Source organism: Staurois parvus, unplaced genomic scaffold (assembly GCF_062004578.1).
Source record: "Staurois parvus isolate SC_StPar_1 unplaced genomic scaffold, SC_StPar_1.0 ptg000009l, whole genome shotgun sequence".
NCBI lineage: Eukaryota > Metazoa > Chordata > Amphibia > Anura > Ranidae > Staurois > Staurois parvus.
The window spans coordinates 6,255,016-6,275,687 of NW_028317805.1; the positions used below are offsets into that span (position 1 = coordinate 6,255,016).

The 20,672-nt window shown below is 40.8% G+C and overlaps 1 protein-coding gene across 25 annotated transcripts in view; it reads left to right on the forward strand.

The window, feature by feature from the left end:
• The first annotated feature begins 574 nt into the window (after positions 1 to 574).
• EBF3 (EBF transcription factor 3) overlaps positions 575 to 20,672 on the forward strand; it is a 196,007-nt gene continuing 175,909 nt past the window's right edge. For 11 of the 25 annotated variants that reach the window (XM_089669359.1, XM_089669391.1, XM_089669434.1 and 8 more), the window contains exons 1-6: positions 576 to 1,330; positions 1,573 to 1,729; positions 4,498 to 4,561; positions 5,116 to 5,171; positions 14,537 to 14,610; positions 16,581 to 16,649. In XM_089669359.1, the coding sequence (XP_089525485.1) occupies positions 1,197 to 1,330; positions 1,573 to 1,729; positions 4,498 to 4,561; positions 5,116 to 5,171; positions 14,537 to 14,610; positions 16,581 to 16,649 (554 nt within the window). In that variant the 5' untranslated portion in view covers positions 576 to 1,196. Of the gene's footprint in view, positions 1,331 to 1,572; positions 1,730 to 4,497; positions 4,562 to 5,115; positions 5,172 to 14,536; positions 14,611 to 16,580; positions 16,650 to 20,672 lie in introns of all 25 variants that reach the window. The other 14 variants (XM_089669398.1, XM_089669403.1, XM_089669414.1 and 11 more) reach the window with 3 other exon arrangements.

Consider the following 20,672-nt stretch of genomic DNA (forward strand, 5'->3'; position numbering starts at 1 on the left):
GCTGTTCCATGATGCATATGTACATAATATATATATAGAGGGAGAGATACAGTGATTTTTGGAGTTTTGCCTGCTGTTCCATGATGCATATGTACACACACATAGATAGATAGATAGATAGATAGATAGATAGATAGATAGATAGATAGATAATAGATAGATAGATAGATAGATAGATAGATAGATAGATAGATAGAGTGATTTTTGGAGTGTTGCCTGCTGCTCTCTGCTCTATGCAAGTGTATGGCTGCCACTTGTTTCCTTTCGGATGAATTTGGCCGAATGAGAAGTTCATTGGCTGTTGATCTATGTGTAGAGAAAGGAGCAGGCCATGCATTGTAGGCGGCATGAGAGCAGCCAGGCAGTGTGAGGTTCCAGCAGTCACTCAGCACTAAACAAGCAGCGCTGCCTGAGCTCCAGTCCAGGAGGAGGAGGAGGAGGGAGGCGGTGGCTGACGAGGTGGAGGGAAGGCCGTCCCCTCCATATATGGGCATAACCCTGCCCAGCGCACGTCAGCGGCTGACAGCGCAGCTCCCCGGGGTTTAGAGTTTTGGCTCCCGGGAAAGGTTCCATTCCTAGGGGATAGAGGGCTGAGTTTTGTTCGCTTCCATCCATTCTGCAAGACGCTAAAGGCCCCCTCATCGAGCTCTCCTGTGTCCAGGAACACCTCCGTGGCAATCATTTTTTTTCTCGTTTATTTGTCTTTTGGAGCAGGAGATCTTTGCCAGAAGTGCTCGATTCAGCAGTGTCCTGAAGCCTTTTTGATGCTGTTTCGCTGGGATGACACCACATTGAGAGCCTCTACAAACACCAACAAAAAATATTTATTCTTCCTCTCTCACTGCAAGCACATTTCCGGCTAGTGGCACTTTTTTTTTTCTTTTTTTTTTTTTTTTTTTTATATCCATCAACAACAACGACTAAAGGAAGGCAGTCCAAGAATCCGCAAGAAGTGTTCTGCAAATTGTTTGTACCGTGCCAATCCAGGACAGCTTTGGAGAAGAAGCAAGACTTGAACTAGGTCCTCTCCTACTGATCCTGGGGAGTTATCATCACCAAGGAGAGGGACAGACTGAGAGGGGGAACCCCTCTAATTTTTTTGGTGTTCCTTTTTTTTTTTTTTTGTCTTCTTCTTCTTTTTTATTATAATTTGAACCCCACTTGGCAGGAGCTTGATTGTGCCCAAAATTGTTTTAATGTTTGGGATTCAGGAAAATATACCAAGAGGTGGGACCACCATGAAAGAGGAACCGCTGGGAGGTGGGATGAATCCAGTCCGGTCATGGATGCATACTGCAGGGGTAGTGGATGCTAATACAGCCGCCCAAAGGTACGTGTGCCAAATGGTCTTGGGTTTATTCCTGGTTCCTTGATTGTAAATCCCCCCCCAATCCATGATCTCTATATCAATTACAATCTCCCTGACTTGTGTGTATATGTGTGTCTCTGGCTACATGGTGCTTGGTGGCACAAAGCACATGCACATGCTCTGTGGCCCCCATGCCTTGTTGCTTGGCACCCCCTTAGTGCCAGGCTCCTCTTACCCGGCGCCTCTCTGCTTTCCTCCCGCAGTGGTGTGGGTCTGGCTCGGGCGCACTTCGAGAAGCAGCCGCCCTCCAACCTGAGGAAATCCAATTTTTTCCACTTCGTCCTCGCTCTCTATGACAGGCAGGGCCAGCCGGTGGAGATTGAGAGGACGGCTTTCGTGGACTTTGTGGAGAAGGAGAAAGTAAGTCTGCAAAAAAAAAAAAAAATGATAATAATAATAATACTATGCAACATTGACAAGTCACAGGGCATAGTCCTCATCACCTCTGCCATCTATGCACATGGGGCACTAAAAGAATTCTTAGGCAATATCAATATTTTAATGCACATTGCCCAGCACTTCTGACACTTTTTGGAAAACTGAACAAACACTACAGTAAAAAAAACAAAAACAAAAAAGCACTTTAATTCATGGCTGTTTATCAACTCTGATATGCAAAAAAAAATTTAATATTTTGATGCACATTCCTAGATTTAACACATTTTAGTAAACTGCATGAAACACTTTAATGCATACTTGGTTATCAACTGTGCCATGCAAAAAAAAATTCAAAATAAATAAAAAATAATAATTTTAAATATTTTAATGCACACTTCCATATTTAACAACTTATAGTAAACTGCACATAACACTTTAAAATGCATACTTGGTTATCAACTGTGCCATGCAAAAAAAACAATAAAAATGAAAAAAAAAAGTAAAATATTTGAATGCACACTTCAATATTTAACACCTTATAGTAAACTGAATATAACAATTTAAAATGCATAATGGTCAACAAATCTACACTGTGTGCACATGGCACAAAAAAATAAAAAATATATAAATATAGAATATTATTATTTAAGTCACATTGGCTATACTTCCTCATAAGTACCCCTAAATCTCTTATTCTAAACTGAACATGACACAAAAATTAAAGATATAAAATATTATTATTTTAAGGCACATTGGCTATCATTTCTGATAAGTACCCTCAGATCATCACCTTGTTCTAAACTGAACATAACACAAAAATGATAAATAAAGAATATTATTATTTTAAGGCACATTAGCTACACTTTCTTATCAGTACCCCTAGATCATCACTTTATTCTAAACTGAACATGACACAACATTTATAAATATAGAATATTATTATTTTAAGGCACATAGGCTACACTTTCTCATAAGTACCCCTATATTATCACCTTATTCTAAACTGAACATGACACAAACATTATAAATAAAGAATATTATTATTTTAAGGCACATTGGCTATACTTTCTCATAAGTACCCCTAGACCATCACCTTATGCTAAACTGAACATGACGCAAAAATTAAAAATAAAGAATATTATTATTTTAGTTACATTGGCTATCATTTCTGATAAGTACCCCAGATCATCACCTTATTCTAAACTGAACATGACGCAAAAATTAAAAGATATAGAATATTATTATTATTTTAGGCACATTGGCTATCATTTTTGACAAGTACCCCTAGATCATCATCTTATTCTAAATTGAATAAAACACTTTAATGCATAGTGGTCAACACTTCTACTATGCTTTTACATGGGGCAAAAATATAAAATACAATATTCTAGTTTTATTCCCTGCTGGTCTTCATTATCTTCAAATTAACACATTTTTTTGTAAACTGAAGAAAAAAAAAACAAAATAATGCATAGTGGTCATAACTCTAGTGGGGTAAGTAAAGAGAATGAATGCAAAGTGTCATAGGAAAAAATAAAACAAAAATACTATTTTAATTATGAAGAGTTATTACTAATACAATGCATTAGCAGATACATTACCTTTAAATTTAACACAACTGAGGAAACTAGAAAAAATAGTCAAATATTATTTTAATGCCTAGAAAAACTTCGTTGTCTTGCATGTGCTTATAGTTCTTGTTGACTGGGGTCAAAGGAATAAAGACAAAACTATTACATGCAAGCAATCACTTCTACTACTCGTGTGAACCCTATGGTTTTTAGATTTCACAGATTGGGGACAATAGTAAAAACAAAAAATAAAGAAGACATTTTAATGCATATTGGTCACTATGCTTGCTGTATGTGCCCCTATATGTCAGTGATTGGGGGCAGCTACTAAGGGACAATTAAAATGCATATTAGCCGTCACCTCGGCTGTGCATTTATCATTACCTTTAACATTGTAGAGGAAATGGGAAATAAAAAGTAAAAATACAATTTTAATGCGCAGTTTTCATTACTTCTAATGCTGCTACATTTTACAAATTGAGGGAAATAGTCAGAACTTATAAACAAGTATTATTATTATTATTATTAATAATATTAATAATAATAATAATAATAATATATAAGCATGCACGGCTATTCCTAACTAGTATACCCAATAAAAATAATACATAATTAACTGTCATTAGTTTTTGCCTAATGTCCTTGCAAATACAGATTAGAACAACACAAAATAAAATAAATATAACATTTATGGCAATGTGCTGCTGATCACTCCTGGCATGCAGGTGCATTCAGATAGGTTAACAGATTAGGACACTGATATAAAGAATTGAATATTAGTGCTTTCTATGCCCCTAGTCCCAGAGCCCACAGATTGGGGCAACTGGTCAAAGCATCTTTTTCTGCTGAAATCCTACAAAATGAGCTTTAAGTGTACTCCAGAGGCGGCAGGGCCACGTGTAGGCGCCCCTCTTATTATTCCAGCCACCTCTGGCTTCCCAGGACTTAGCTGATGACTTAGAAACTTATCAGGAAATATTGACTGATTCAAGAGCTACAAAAAAAACCCCCTTTTCATAGTGTCACTGTCACCTGAGCTACAAAGCAGGGACATCAGCAAACACAGCCAACATGCCCCTTACATCTCATCCTCACTACCCCAGCTACTACACAGGGCAAAACAAGATCTGATTTCCTAACTACTTCATTCTCCAAGTAACAATCTACTATTATTTTCAGGAACCAAATAGCGAAAAAACTAATAATGGGATTCACTACAAACTGCAATTATTATACAGTAATGGTAAGTTTTTATGACCTATATTATGTACTGTACAAACATTGGCTATTTAATATTGTATAGTCGCTTTCGTTTGTAAATGCAAATATATTTTTAATAAGATGCAAAGCTTAGGACGTATTTATAGATTCCTTGTAGAAGGATACAATAATATTCCAATGTAACAATAATGTAACTATTTCATTTTTATTAAAACTGTAGAAAACGTGTTCCAGCAATCTCCTTACATATAATTAAGTGCATCAGTCGTTTTGACAGCTTATTTTTATTAAGATGCTCCTCATTCTTAGATAAAGGGGAATCAAATATTTCCAGAATTAAACAAGAGCAATACCTGCCCCAGATATGGATGGAACTTTTGCTGTGTGTGTTGGGGGGATCGCTGTCTTCCATTCAGTTTGCACTTATTAATACATTTAACTCTTGCCCTGGCTGTCCAATACATAGCGATCTGTTGATGGCTCAGGCAGTTTCGGTGTTTAGCATGCCATGTCCTTCTTAGGTGTGTTCAATGAGTTTAGTACATATGATGACTCTTTTTTCTGCCCGCTTTGCAGGAGTCAGAACAGAACAAGACCTTTATGTGCGGTTAATAGACTCCATGACCAAACAGGTGAGCAACTTCTAAAACTTCGGTTTGTGCAAAGTTTGTATGGGCTGCTGTCATAGTTTATTCTGTGGGTGGGTGAGAAAGCATCTACGGGTTTCCCTGTCACTACAAAGTGTTCTTCATTCATCAGCTGTGTCCCCAAACAGAGCCTTGACACAACAACCCCTATGTCTCCCAGTGCCATGGACAGAGGCTGCATCCCCAGCCAGTACTTCTCATTCATCAACTGTGTCCCCATCTAGAGCTTGGACACAGCAGCTCTTCTGTCCCCCCCGTACTATGAGCAGAGGCTGGGTCCCCCTGACTGTGTTATTTATCCATCAGCTGTGTCCCCACACTCTTCTGTCCCCCCAGTGCTATGGACAGAGACTGGGTCCTCAACCAGTGCTCCTCATTTAACAGCTGTGCCCCCACACAGCACAGAGCCTGGACACAGCAATCCCCCACTGTCCCCCAGTGCCATAGACAGAGACTGGGTCCTCAACCAGTGCTCCTCATTTAACAGCTCTGCCCCCACACAGCACAGAGCCTGGACACAGCAATCCCCCACTGTCCCCCAGTGCCATAGACAGAGACTGGGTCCTCAACCAGTGCTCCTCATTTGATAGCTGTGCCCCCACACAGTACAGAGCCTGGGCACAGCAAACCCCCACTGTCCCCCAGTGCCATAGACAGAGACAAGGTCCTCAACCAGTGCTCTTCATTTAACAGCTGTGTCCCCACTCTGCACAGAGCCTGGACACAGCAATCCCCCACTGTCCCCCAGTGCCATAGACAGAGACTGGGACCTCAACCAGTGCTCCTCATTTATTAGCTGTGCCCCCACACAGTACAGAGCCTGGACACAGCAATCCCCCACTGTCCCCCAGTGCCATAGACAGAGACAAGGTCCTCAACCAGTGCTCTTCATTTAACAGCTGTGCCTCCACACTGCACAGAGCCTGGACACAGCAATCCCCCACTGTCCCCCAGTGCCATAGACAGAGACAGGGTCCTCAACCAGTGCTCTTCATTTAACAGCTGTGTCCCCACATGTACAGAGCCTGGACACAGCAATCCCTCCTGTCCCCTAATGCTATGGACAGAGGCTGAGTCTCCCAGCCAGTGTGCCAGGGTGAAATATCAGCTGCTCTCTGTTCCTCTATTCACCTCTGCCTCTCCCATCTCATCATTCAAAGTGCAAGCTCAAGAGGTCACCAAAAGCGTCTATTTCCTGCCCCTGTGCCTCCATCAGACAGTCCCTGTCACAGCTTGTAAATAACCTAATTACATGGACTTGCTTATTAAATTATTTAACCTGTCGTGTACAACTTTTCTGATAGTAACTAGAGGTTATCGATAAAAATCCATAGCAATTACGTGTAGTGCCAGGCAGCTCGCCCAATCTATCTATCTATCTATCTATCTATCTATCTATCTATCTATCTATTTTTTATTTTTATATGTATGTGGGTACATCACTTAAATATATATTTAATAATTTTATATAGAATATTATAATTATTATTTAAAAATTATAAAACTGTAATCATTGTATACTATAATATAAATATTAAAAATATTTATTATTATTATTATTAATAATCATATTAATATTAATAATATTATTATTACTATTATCCATAACAATGACACCTAAACATGGATGGTAGACTAAAAAATTGATAAAATTGATAGATGAAGACGTATAATCACGTCCATATTTAAATCAGTTTCCCTGCCAATAGTGAAAGCAAGCAGTAGCAGAATGAAGTGCAGGATTAATAAATAAACAAATACACGTAAATTATCATTTGAGGAATGAGCTGAGCTCCCTTCCACCCATTGCCATGTCTGTGATTTCCAGCAGCTCGCCCCTGTGTACACGGCCGCAGGCGAAAAGAACAAACTTCTTATTTTTATTGTCTAAGCCGGTTGATTTCGGATTTGTCACTGATGCCACTTGAGTCCCCTCCTAAGGAGGAGATGAAGTGACAGCGGGCAGGGGGACAGGGGAGGCACTGCAGCCTCCAGCACTGATCTGAATGGGGGACACAGAGCGCTCCTTTCTTCCCTTTGTATACAAACAGCTGAATGGTGCTCGCACAGCCCTGGCTGGTCTAATTAAGAACTGCTGCTATAGGATACAGGACCACCCCCTTCCCCCCCCAAAAAAATAAAAATAAAATCACAATAAAAAAAATTAGCACCTAATAATAGGAAAATGACAAAGAGACAAAACAGAGTACAAATGAAAAGTATTTATTGTTCATTTAGCTGGAGGGATGTCACAGCCTAAACAGAGGAGACAATCTAGGCATTTCATCTCCTAGCCAGTAACTGATCAAAGATTAAATGGCGCTGAACCGACAGTTTATGGATTTCTGTTTGTGCTACAAAACCAAAAAATAAATCATATCTAAATACTAGGCACAACGAGGCGATCAGCAGCCCAGGCTCTGTATGGAGGGAAGCTGCTGGATCAACAAACATTTGGAGGGAGCAGGCTCAGTGTTGTCTCTGCTGTACCCTATTGCTGAATGTTTTCTAAACACTATCTGTTATTAAAGCTGCTGTGTTATTATTATACTGTCAGCCTCATCTCCGGGCCAGGGACAAGGCTCGGGGCTTCCAGCAGTGATGGCAACAGGCGCTACAATAGCTACTAATAATCCCCAGCTCTGCTAAAATAGCAGCCTGGGACAGTGCAGGCCAGGACAGGGCAGAGCATGATAGGCCAGGACAGGGCAGAGCATGGCAGGACAGGGCAGAGAATGGCAGGACAGGGCAGAGAATGGCAGGACAGGACAGAGCATGGCAGGACAAGACAGGGCAGAGCATGGCAGGACAGGGCAGAGCATGGCAGGACATGACAGGGCAGAGCATGGCAGGACAGGGCAGAGAATGGCAGGACAAGACAGGGCAGAGCATGGCAGGACAGGGCAGAGCATGGCAGGACATGACAGGGCAGAGCATGGCAAGACAGGGCAGGGAAGATCATGGTAGGACAAGACAGGGGCAGAGCATGACAGGGCAGGATAGGGCAGCGTATGGCAGGATAGGGCAGAGCATGGCAGGACAGGGCAGAGCATGACAGGACAGGGCAGAGCATGGCAGGACAAGACAGGGCAGAGCATGGCAAGACAGGGCAGGGCAGAGCATGGCAGGACAAGACAGGGCAGAGCATGGCAGGGCAGGATAGGGCAGAGTATGGCAGGACAGGGCAGAACATGGCAGGACAGGTCAGAGCATGGCAGGACAAGACAGGGCAGAGCATGGCAGGACAAGATAGGACAGGCCCCTGGCAGAGCATGGCAGGGCAGGGCAGAACAGGGCAGAGCATGGCAGGACAGGACAGAGCATAGCAGGACAGGGCAGAGCATTGCAGAACAGAGCATGGCAGGAGAGGAAAGGACAGAGCATGGCAGGACAGGAGAGGACAGGGCATTGCAGGACAGGAGAGGGCAGAACATGGCAGGATAGGGCACACAGATAGGACAGGGCTGAAAATGACAAGACAGGGCACACAGATAGGACAGGGCTGAACATGGCAGGACGGGACAGGACATACAGGGTAGAGCATGACAGGACAGAGCATAGTAGAACAGGACAGGCACCTGTGATCTGTAGATCAGAGTAGGGTGCTATGTAAAAATCAGGGGTTATACAGACTATATAGGGCTTCTGCAGGATGCAGTACAGGCACCTCTGCTATAGCAGCTGCGAGAACTTTTACACTTTGAGCCTTAATTGCCGCTAATATATAAAGTCTTATCCTCTGCTAAAATTTCCCCAACATATTTCCTTATTAAAAAGTCTCCTTCATTTGTTCCTTTTTTTTAATAATTACACCGCATTGTTTCTAGTGCAAGTCCGTCAAGTAACGAGGGGAGATGATCAAATGACAGTTTAAATACACAATAAAAATGTAGAATCAAATAATAAAAAAAAATCTATATATAGCTATAGAACTAATATATGAAATAAATTATGATAATCCTATAATCCTATATTATAATAATATAATGTAATGCAATAATCTATTAGTGTATACATTAAGATAGATGTATAACTATTATTAGATGTTTTTTTGTTTCATTGACTTGCCTCACTGTTTTCCTGGCTATCAGCCGGCTATGGCACTGAAAGTGTCAAGTGGCTTAAAAAAAGAGATACCCAATTAGTGCCTTTATGAGGTGTTGAAAAGGATTAGCTTTCAAATATTGGGATGGCTGGCCAGCCAGGGAAGGCAGCGGTGCCTGGGAATATTATTTTGCCCACAGAGAGTAAACAGTGCTGGGCAGCCTGGCAGGTCTGCTGGGGTCATGGCTTTGGCTTAGGGTGGGCACACAGGGGAAGTGTCAGGCCTGTTGAAGAAGGGGGGGGGGGGGGTGCAGGCAGGCTGAGCTGTACACACACAGCCATGTGTTCAGTGTTAGTGCAGCGATGCCCCTGTTCTAGTATGGGGCTTGTAATGATCCAGCCCGCAGCTGATTCGTGTTAGTGGAAGCAAGGCCCTGAGCAGCCTGATGAGACCCAGCTGGGGTGGAGGGCAGCTGTGGGAGGCCCCACTGGAAGTTTCAGAAGCCCACTTGGAAGATTAGCACTACTGGGCACTCAGCTGGCGGCCCGGGGGCCGCCTGTGGCCCTCCTGCGCTGCCTGGCTCAAGTTGCAAAAAAAAACCCAAAACATTTAAATAAAAAATATATTTTTTTTTCTGTGTCTAAAGATTTGCCAGGACCTGCTTGTGCATGTTGCCGGCAATTGCTGTCATTCCTGGCGCAGCTGGTGTTGCCCAATGCTTCCAGGGCACCCCGGGCTGCAGAACATCTACAGTGTATTCCTGGATCTCAGAGAGGGCAATCAGTCCCACAGCTGTCCCTGATTTCTAAGAACAGTCCTTGACTTCTGGGATCGTCCCAGATAACTTTACATCATCCTTTATATGAACGATACATTGTCCCCTTCATGCACTTTGCTCTTTCCAGTTTCTGGTATTTTTAAAGATATTAAAATCGATCCTAATTGTCTAATTGAATAGCTGTGCCATGATGGGACTGTAGTCACCACGGTCCGTTCAGGCACAAGTGCTTCTAAATTCGCTCCTTCCCTTCTCAACTCTTGGCAGCTGCAGAATAATATTACAGATGAAACAATATTCTTTGCTTATTTCCTTTGCTGACAGACAGCATTACCATCGAATTAGAAGGTAATTGGAGGGCCCCAGGATCTCAGTGGTTGGCTGCAGTGATTAGACTGAGCCGAGTCCCTGTCCAGGAAGAGCTGTGACCCAGATATGGATACATAGCCTGTGGTTAGCCGCTGAGCTGGTCCCTGGATGAGCCCCGGCTAGGAAACAGCACTGAGCCGCTGTGGATGGCACCTAGCCCGCCTGGGATACTGGCTGGATTTTTGGCTGGCAGTGCAGGTCCATTTCAGAGCTGGGATATGTGGCACTCAGCCCTGGAGCCATCCATTTATCTCACTGCTTCCACCATCCTTCCATATCTCCAGCTATCTCTCCTTCCACCGTCCCCTTTTTATTCATCTCTTCTTCCTCCATCCATCCTGTCATATATCCATCCATCTCTCATCCATCCATCCTTCCTTCCGTTCATCCAAATACCTCTGCTTCAATACTTGTTTTATATTCGTCTATCTTTCCTTCCACCATTTGCTATTTATCCATCCTTCTACATATTCACCTCTCTCCTTCTTCCATATATCTATCTCTCCTCCATCCATTCATCTCCTCTTCCTCTATCCATCCATTCACCCACCCATCCATCCTTTCACATATCCATCCGCTTCTTTTTCATCCATTTAACACAATCTTCTCTCCTTCATCCATCCATCCTCCTGCCTCAATCCACCCATCCTTCTATATATCTATCTACCTCTCCTTCCACCATTCATAAGTCCATATATCCATCTCTCCTTCCTCCATCCATTCATATATCCAGCTAATTCTTTCTTTCATACTTCTATATATCCATCTGTCCTTCCTCCATCCATCCATATATCCATATATCGCTCCTCCTTTTATTCTTCTATATATCCATCTGTCCTCCCTCCATCCACCTACCTATCCTCCTTCCATTCTTCTATATATCCATCTCTCCTTCCTCCATCCATTCATATATCCAGCTAATTCTCTTTCTTCGTTACTTCTATATATCCATCTCTCCTTCCTCCATCCATTCATATATCTATGTCTCCTTCCGCCATCCATTCATATATCCATCTCTCCTTCCATTCTTCTATATCTGTCTTTACTCTATCCCTCTATATATTCACCTACCTCTCCTCCTTCCATTCTTCTATATATCCATCTATCCTTCCTCCATCCATCCATATATATCCATCTACTTCTCCTTATTCCATTCTTCTTTGTATCCATCTGTCCTTCCTCCATCCATCTGTATATCCACCTACTTCCATTCTTCTGTATATCCATCTATCCTTCCTTCATCCATCCATATATATCCATCTACTTCTCCTTATTCCATTCTTGTATATATCCATCTGTCCTTCCTCCATCCATCTATATATCGATCCACCTACCTCTCCTCCTTCCATTCTTCCATACTTCCACTTCCCCTTCCTCCATCCTCCCATCTCTCTCTCCTTCCATAGCCATCCATCTCTCCTCTAGCCATCCTTCCTTCCACCCAGCAGACTGGAGGAGCAGAGCGCACCTATACCCTGCACCATCTGTCAGAGCCTATGTTCAAAAGCCACTCATCCGTACTCTCACACACACTGCCTTTTTACCAAAGAAAAATCATTGTTAGCACTTTCAAAATAAACACCAGATTGCCCATTAGCGCTTTCTCTCTAAATATCATCCAGTGATCAGCATATTGCAGAGCACAAGGCACTCAGATTCCTCAGGGCGCTCAGCTCCTCCATATCTCCTAGCAGGACCCCCATTTTCCTGGCCCTGTTATTTTATCTCCATTACAAGGGAAAAAAAACTTATAGCAAACTGGAGCGCTTTATTGCTTGCCAAGGGAGAGTGTTTGCATAGAAATCATTTTCCAGACACATAGACCCAGGCAGATCAGCGGCTCTTTAATAGACTCAATGGAGGTTGAGAGTTATAAATGAGTGTGTTGATGTGCAATTTGTAAACTGTGTCCAAAGGATGGCATTGCAGAGAGGTGCGCGGCCATGCATGGGTTAATATATTTAAAGGGATAATAGAAATGTGGCAATTGTAACAATAGAACAGATAAAATGCATAAGAATACATATAAACTTTTAGAGAGATAGAAGTCACACACAGGTTTGTGTTATGGGTTTTTTTTAATTGTAGTCGATTGCCATGACCAAATGCAGCATTTTATGGGTTAACATACTTACAAAGTTCAGTGTTGCATGGGTTAATGTGACAGAGAGTAATTGGGTCAGTTCCAGCATTGCATAGGAGAGTGATTATAGTGATAGGGCCGAATACAGTAATGCATGGGTTAACGGTGGGTAATGAGGTCGGTTAGAGCATTGGCCGGGCAGAGGTGTTGTGATAGGGACCTTTGCAGACCTGCATGGGATAAGATGTTACATTACTACATGATTATTCTGCCATGGAGTTGTGGGGTGAGTTGTAGGTAGGTGGGTTACTATTCTGATAGGAGGCAATGGAGCTGTTACATTGCATAGGCTTAGTTTGTAAAAGATCTTATTGAGGTGAGTGGCAGCACTGCATGGGTTAATATTGTCACATAAAATAATGGAGTGAACTGGAGCATTGCATAAGTTAGTATTGTGACAGGAGCTAATGGGCAGGGGGAGGCTGCAGCACTACAAGAGTTGTGAAAGGGGGTACTGGGGAGAGCTGCAGCACTGCATGGGTTAAAATGGTGACAGGCGGTAGTGCTTCGGTTACAGAGGTGACAATAAGAAAAGATGCAGCACTGTTTGGGTTAAATTAAGACAGTAAGAAATGTGCAGAGCTGCAGCACTGCATGGGTTAATACTAATGGCACGGTGGCTAGAGAAATCTGGTCCTGGCAGGAAGTGGGCTATCTGTGTGCACCCTATATGTCCCATGAAAAGGGGTTTGTATTTAGGATGCATGTTCCCTGTAAACCTCATACAAGGGGGGGAGTTCAGTTAGTATATGTGATCCCTATAATGACAGCTGGTGTAGTTATTATGTATGTGATCCCTATAAGGTGTAGTTATTATGTATGTATGTGATCCCTATAATGACAGGGGTGCTGTTAGTATTTTATTTCATAATAACAAGGGTGTAGTTAGTGTATGTGATCCCTATAATAACAGTGGGTGCATGATGTTCCCAGGAATGACAGGGGTTATAGTTAGTGTATGGGATCCCTATAATGACAGGGGTGCAGTTAGTATTTTATGTGATCCCTTTAATGACAAGGGTGTAGTAAGTATGTGATCCCTCTAATGACAGGGGGTGCATTACATACGTTGTAATCACAGGGGTTATAGCTTGTTCAGTATATGTGATCCCTATAATGATAGAGGGGTGCAATTAAAAAAATAAACAAAAAAAAATAAAATATATATATATGTGTTATCTATAAGGGCAGGGGGTTAATATATATGTTCCCTATCAGAGCAGGGGGTGCAGTAAAAAAAAAAGTAAAATTAAAAAAATTAAATAAATATATATGTGTGTGTGTGTGTTATCTGTAAGGACAGGGGTTAATATATATGTTCCCTATCAGAGCAGGGAGTGCAGATATTTAATATGTGTAAATCATAGAATGACAGGGGGTGCTGTTATTAAAAATCTGTGACCCTTATAATGACAGGGTGTGCAGTTAGTGTATGTATGTTCCCTACATGCACTATGTAATAGTACAGAGGGTATAGTTAGTATATGTGATCTCCATAATGACAGGGTTCTTATTTATGTTCAGTATATATGTCCCATGGAGAAGTAAATGACATGGGGTGCAATTAATATGTGTGTGTCCCTATGAGCCCCATGGAGAGCTAAATGACAGGGGGTGTACTTAGTGTATGTATCCCCAGGAGGGGGTTCCTTGCAGCAGTGCCGGTGTTAATGGTCCCCTGACACCAGTAAACGTCTAATAATCTGGAGGTTAATGGTGTACAGGGCTCATGTCTCCGGCTGCTGGGCGTGCTTAGCGCAGGGGGTACTCACATGCACGGGGATCCCCCTGCCTGCTCTCTGCTGCCCTCTACAGGAAGGCCTGGGCACTGCACCGCCGCGGTGTGGTCAGCCAGCAGCGGCCGCCGCCGGCATGTGTCCAGCTCCCCGGCCGGTCATTAGTCATGGAGAGAAGCGTGCGGCCGTGCACCTGCGGAGGGGAGCTGCCGGCGCGGGGCAGCCTGGAGCATGTCCTCTACTGGGCAACATGACTAATTGATTTTTTACTTTGTACAGGCAATTATCTACGAGGGTCAAGACAAGAACCCCGAGATGTGCAGAGTGCTGCTCACACACGAGATCATGTGCAGGTAAGAGCTGATGGGACTACAAGTGTCAGCATGCCCTCTCATCTGGGGACCCCACCTGATTGTCATTAGTGTGTCACTGAACTGCCTGACCCTCCAATTATTGTCTGAGAGCTGTGCTAACTGGCCCTAATTTAGAGGAGGTGCCCCTGCAATTTCCCCTTTAACAAAAAAAAAAGTTATATATAATAAAAGCAAAATGTGTAAAAGCAAAGTATCTGTGCAAAGAAACAAATGTAAAAAAAAGAAAAGGAAAAATATATTTTTATACATTTTATGTATTTATATTATTTTATATATTATATCTTTCACGCATGGTAGTTTTTGGGAATGTTCTGTGTATATTGGCAGTGTATATGTATGTGTGTGTATTTATATATTCTATATATATATATCACACACATTTTTATACATAGTAGCATCTGCTTAATTTTTTTGGAATTAATTAGTGTAGTCCTTCCCTTTTTTATTTATTTACTTTCTGCATGTGATTGGTTTGTAGTCAACCTAGCTGACTGGGGATAATCCTGCAGAGTGTTTGGACGGGCAGATTAATATGTTCCCGGTGTGACTCCAATATATTAAAAAATGAAAACAATCTGTAGCTGACGGAGCTGTCATTGATGCCATAGGAGTTAAGACATCAGCTTTTGTTTTTTTTATATATAATATAATATATATATATAATTTTTTTTTTTTTTTTGACTTGCTGCTTCCCCCTTCTGAAGCTCTGCCTTCCCCGAGCTATCCAATTGTCTTTTATTGATAAAAATGGAAAGTCTTTTGTACTTATTATAGAGCTCATGTATGTGAGAATTGGATTTTGATACTGTCACTTAACCTCTTCCCTGGAGCAGTGGTGTATTGTTTAGATTGGTGTTTTGATGGCAAGTGCATTACTTGAGATCTGTGTCAAAAGAACACTTTCCCACCTGTTCCTCTTCTAAGACTCCCCCCACCTCTATGTGGGAAATAAAAAATGCATCATTGACTTTCTATGTGTGGCATGTAAAATAGCACAGGATTTCCGCACCATAGCTTGGGCTACAGTAGCAAGCCTCGTACTCTAAGGGGCATCCTCTTCCCTGCTATTATGCTTATTGCCTAAATGCCATTTCTGAGCAGACATATTGTTGCAGCCCTAATATACAAAAGCTGACTTTTTCTCATATCAGGTAATAAATATAAATTACAACCAATAAAGTGGAATTTCTTTATTATCCACTTCTGCATGTACTGCAATTAACATAGAAAGTGCACAGATGTGATTTAAGCTGTGAGTGGAAGACTGTGTAGACTTTTCTTTAATCACTTTAGCTGTCAGCTTTAAAAGGCTTTATATACTTTGCCTACCATATGGTGTTAATTTAGCTAATTTAGACATGTAACCATTATACAAGTATGCTTTTTTAAAATGCAAGAAGCATAACATTTTTGTTTCATTTCTGCTTTAATTAAAGTTTCAATAATGGTGTTAAGGTGGGCTTAAAGCGGGAACAATGGAACTTTCTGATAGAGGCATCCGTGCTTTTTGTGCTTATAATTAATAAATGCCCAAAAGAAATATTGGTTGAAGGGTTGCATCTTGCATCTTTTCCAGAAATAACAGCTTGACAATTAGAGGTAAACAAAAGCAGAAGCTGTGAAAAAAAAGTTATTCCCAAACTGCCGCCTTTTTCCTCGCCGCAGAGGCAAACACCGCAGTGTGTCAGCTGCCAGACTTTGCGCTGCCGATGACAAGGCTACGTTTGCTTGCGCGTTACCTGTTAGCAAAGGGCCGGAGGAAGCTTTGGGCCTGCGGCCTGTTTCTTCCTGGTCTGTGCTGTACAATAGAGAACTCATGTTTTGATGCTAAGCATATGATAAGCAAATAAAATTTAATAGGAATTTATTGTTTGTTTGGTTTTTTTTTTACAAATGACGTGACTTAATTTTTTTTTTGTTTTATTTTTTATTTATTTTTTTTAATACAGTCGATGCTGTGACAAAAAAAGTTGTGGTAACAGAAACGAAACCCCATCAGACCCAGTTATCATTGACAGGTAAGCACCTCTTCTTCTTTTTTTTTTTCTGCCCTCCTCTTCCGTACATCGTTACTAGGCCTCGCCATGATTGCCAGGGCAGGGAAGGGTTTGCTCTGTACATTGCATTGCTTGTTGTCCTCTTCTGTTACCGTATACAGGTGGGTTGACTTGGAAACCCGGTGCCTTACTCTGTAGGGATTCGATAATTGCTTGTGAGTTGTCTGGGGAAGCGGTTTTCATCTGCCTCGCCTCTCGCTACGATGAGCTCCTCTGCCTAGAGAGTTTTGGCTTTTAACGTAAAAGGGATGTCAGAGAATGCGTTTTGCTAATTTGTTAACAAGTGTTTAATTTTTTTTTTCCACGCTTTCTTTCTGTGGCACTGCCCCCAACCGAGGTCTGGGTGGCAGGGTACTACATTTGTTGTCCAATGTTAAAATTAATTTAATCTGCCATCAATTACGTTTTGAATGCATTCTAATTTCCCCCCTCAATTGTAGCTGTCATTTTGCCTCGCAGAGCCAATAGGTAACTAACAAACCAAACTTGGTTTAATTGAAACTGATTGCAGGCGCTGGTTGCATTTCCTGAAGTACGTTTACACAAACGCAACAGGCCTATGTAGTCTGTAAATTTATTTCATTGATTTTTTTTTTTTTTTTTACTCGCTGATCTAAAAGAGAAACACAAAACACTTGTGAGATAGAAAGCTGCTTGTGATATGGTCAGATGAGGTTGCAAGGCTAACCCTCCTCCAACATTGAACCAATCATATCATTTTCAGATGATTGGCAGTGAATTTCATAAGCGGTGGCCAATCCGGGGCATTTAATTGTAACACATTTTTTTTTTTTTTTTTCTTGAAAACGGGAAATTCCAGGTGTTTTGGCTACATGAAGGTTGTGTTTCGTTGGCTTTTATTGCAAATGTATATTTTCTTGGTGAAGTTTGCTGTCTAGTAAATGAAAAATTAAATCTGGAGAAGTCCCAGGAAGCCTTAAGAAATATGTAACTACTAGTGGAGAGTAATGCTAATGTTTAACTAGGCGGCATATCTGTTTGCTTAGTGGAGAATGTTCGGTATCTGACAGAAGGGGACAACTCTCTTATTAGTAATCAAATAGGCTTGTCCAGTTGTTGCTGCCACTCTGGGCTTGTGGCAGACAACTAGAAACAAGTTCAACACTTCATAGAATCCTAACTAGAAAAAAAAAAAAAAAATCGGTTAAAAAGCCACCCAAATGTTTGTTTTGAGTATTCAACTGCTGAAATGCTGTAAAATTCGGCAAACAATTTTAGTTTTTTTTTTCTACTGTTTCCTTTTTAAGCAGTTGGATTTTATTAGTGCAGAATAAAACATAAGCTTTGTGGTTTTAACAGAATATGATGATATTTGCAGATTTAAATACTACTGCTTAAACCTCGCTGGAGCTTGCTTTTTTTTTTTTTTCAAAGCTTAATAACTAACATTTTCTAAAATTTTAATAAAGACTTTTTTATGATTTTTTTTTTTAATGTTTTATTTTTATTTCCACTCCTAAACTCATTTTGTATTCCATTTCATTGCTCCTTAAAAATATGGCCATCATTTTCTGATACACTTATGATAAAGTGTGTTAACGCCAGATAGCATATATAGATGGAATTACACTACTGATTATCATTGTATTGAGGTATGTCAAGTGCAGATTGAAAATGTATTTTGTACCTTTAGACAAGTGCCTTATAATTTGATATTCTGGAAGCATCAGGGAGAAAAAAAAATCAAAGAAACATTTAGTTAATGGCTTCACCATGTTTATTTGAATAAGGGAGATTGAAGCTCCATTTGCGCCTCTCATAAATGCTTTGGAGATCTTAATTATTGATGAAAAATCTGCTTTGCTTCTAAATTTAAAGATATGACAATTTTATAGGTATTTCAGTCATTTGGTTCACATTGGATGTGAATGTGAAGTGTGTATTTCAATGGAAACTGAATTATCTTTAGCTTGCTAAAAGTGCTGTCACTTAAAAGTGACAAAATATTATTTCTCTTAATTTGCTTTGCGTGGTTAGCATGGAAGTCTTAGACCACCCAAAACATCCAACATATCCTAGGCCAAATTCAAATTGAAGTGTTTTTAAATGTAAAAGAAAAATACATTTTAGAAGAAAAATGCCGGTATAAAATAGTGTATTATAGCCTTTTCATTTCTTAGTAATGAAATGTAATACTTGTCCTAGCATATTGGCCTACACGCCTTCCAAAATTGTCAATTTTTTTTAAATCGACTCGCTAGTTATAGCACTTCAAGCAATTTAGGTCAATTTACAGTTTCCATAAGTAGTTGTAACACGTCTGGTTGGCGTTTTTAATGTGAAATGTGGACAATTATCTCATTAGATCTAGTTTTGGATATTTTCAGCTAAATACTTCACTTCTTCCAGTCATGTGAACAACCTCAACAAATGCATGTTAAATAAAATATCTTGCAAGCTTTACAATCTAGACCAATGGGGTTTTTTATTTTTCTAAAAAACCTTTGCGTTTGTCCACCATCACCCAGCACTGACTGCCCAGTTGTGACAGAACGGCAGTTGAGCAATGCCAACAAATGAATGAAGTTGTCACTTTGCGTTTTCAAAATACGCCTTTCGCCCCATCCGTAGGGCACTTAGGCAACCGTAGAACAGGAAATGATTTGACGAAAAGGATGCAAAATCTGTGGGAATTTTTTATATACCAAGTTGAAAAAAAAATGTTAGGAATAAAAGAGAGGAGCGGGTCATATTTTCTTTGTGGTATTTCTAAAAAGGATGAGAGTATCATATTCATAGTGGAATAATGTTTTCTTGGAAAACACAAAAGCAGATGTTCTTCATTTTGGAACACCCATTGTCTACCTATCACAGCTATGAACAGATAAATCTCTCCAGTTTCACCGATGCATTCCTATGGCTGTGAATGATTACCGGATTCTGCTGTGACTCTTAAACCAAAACCACACTACGAGATGAAATAATTCTTCTCTAGCCATTGCATAGCATGTTTTACTGCAACCTATAGAAATTCTTGGTAAGCTCCTTTCCCTTTCCAGCTACTTTCTCTCTTCCCTTGTTTGACTTCTTTGTACACAAGGACCTAGTTTCTGACTGTTGGGAACTGAAAAGACTGATTGTGGAGGAAGAAAGTGGGAGGCAGGGATTACATTACTATGAAAACATGAAACAGCAAACTGGAGAAGCAATGGCAGCTCGACACTGGCCACTGTGTTTACTGTGTTTCCTAATAGCATGCTTTGCAACACTTTTCCAGATGGTGCCATCACAGTCCTACTGCTGGTTGGCATCTCTCTGGGTAGTAAATGCCCCCCTTCTCCAAATAAATTTGGCATTATTCTATAGAGTTTAGGAGACTTATCATTCCAAGTGTGTCCTACTTTCCTGTATGTAAGCCAGACATCTGTTTAAACCATTTTCTTTCATACACAGTTGGAAAAGCTTGAGATTTGGGGGGAGACAGAGAGAGAGAGAGAGAGAGAGAGAGGGAAGGAAAAAAAAAAAAACTTTTGTCATATTTAACAGCTGCTGCTAAATTTCAACCTGGTAGGGTTGTAAGACTATGTGGCCTAAAATGCATAGTTGGCAATTTTTATATTAAGGAATGTAGATTTGAAAATAAAAAAATAGAAAAAAAATTAACAGCAAAAAATGAAAATTCTTTTTTAATTTTTTTTTTTTTACACCTTATTTTCCGAATTGTAGAAATTCCTAACAGTATTGATTATTTTTTCCCCCCTCTCTGCTGGGTTACGTATTTTGTAATTGTAGAACAGTAGCCAAAGAGTGATTGGAGTTTTTGTAGCCAACAGTGTTTCCTTTCACTTCCTGTCTCAAAGGTCATAGAAAGCTGACCTTTGCTGGCAGCCCCAGTCACTGAATTATTCATGTGATTGACTTTTTGTCAGTGCACACAGTTGTGCTCTGGGACCTTTTATTCATTTACCTCATTTAAAGCGCCTTTCTGCACCTGTTCTAGTATTAATATCATGTAATTTGGGC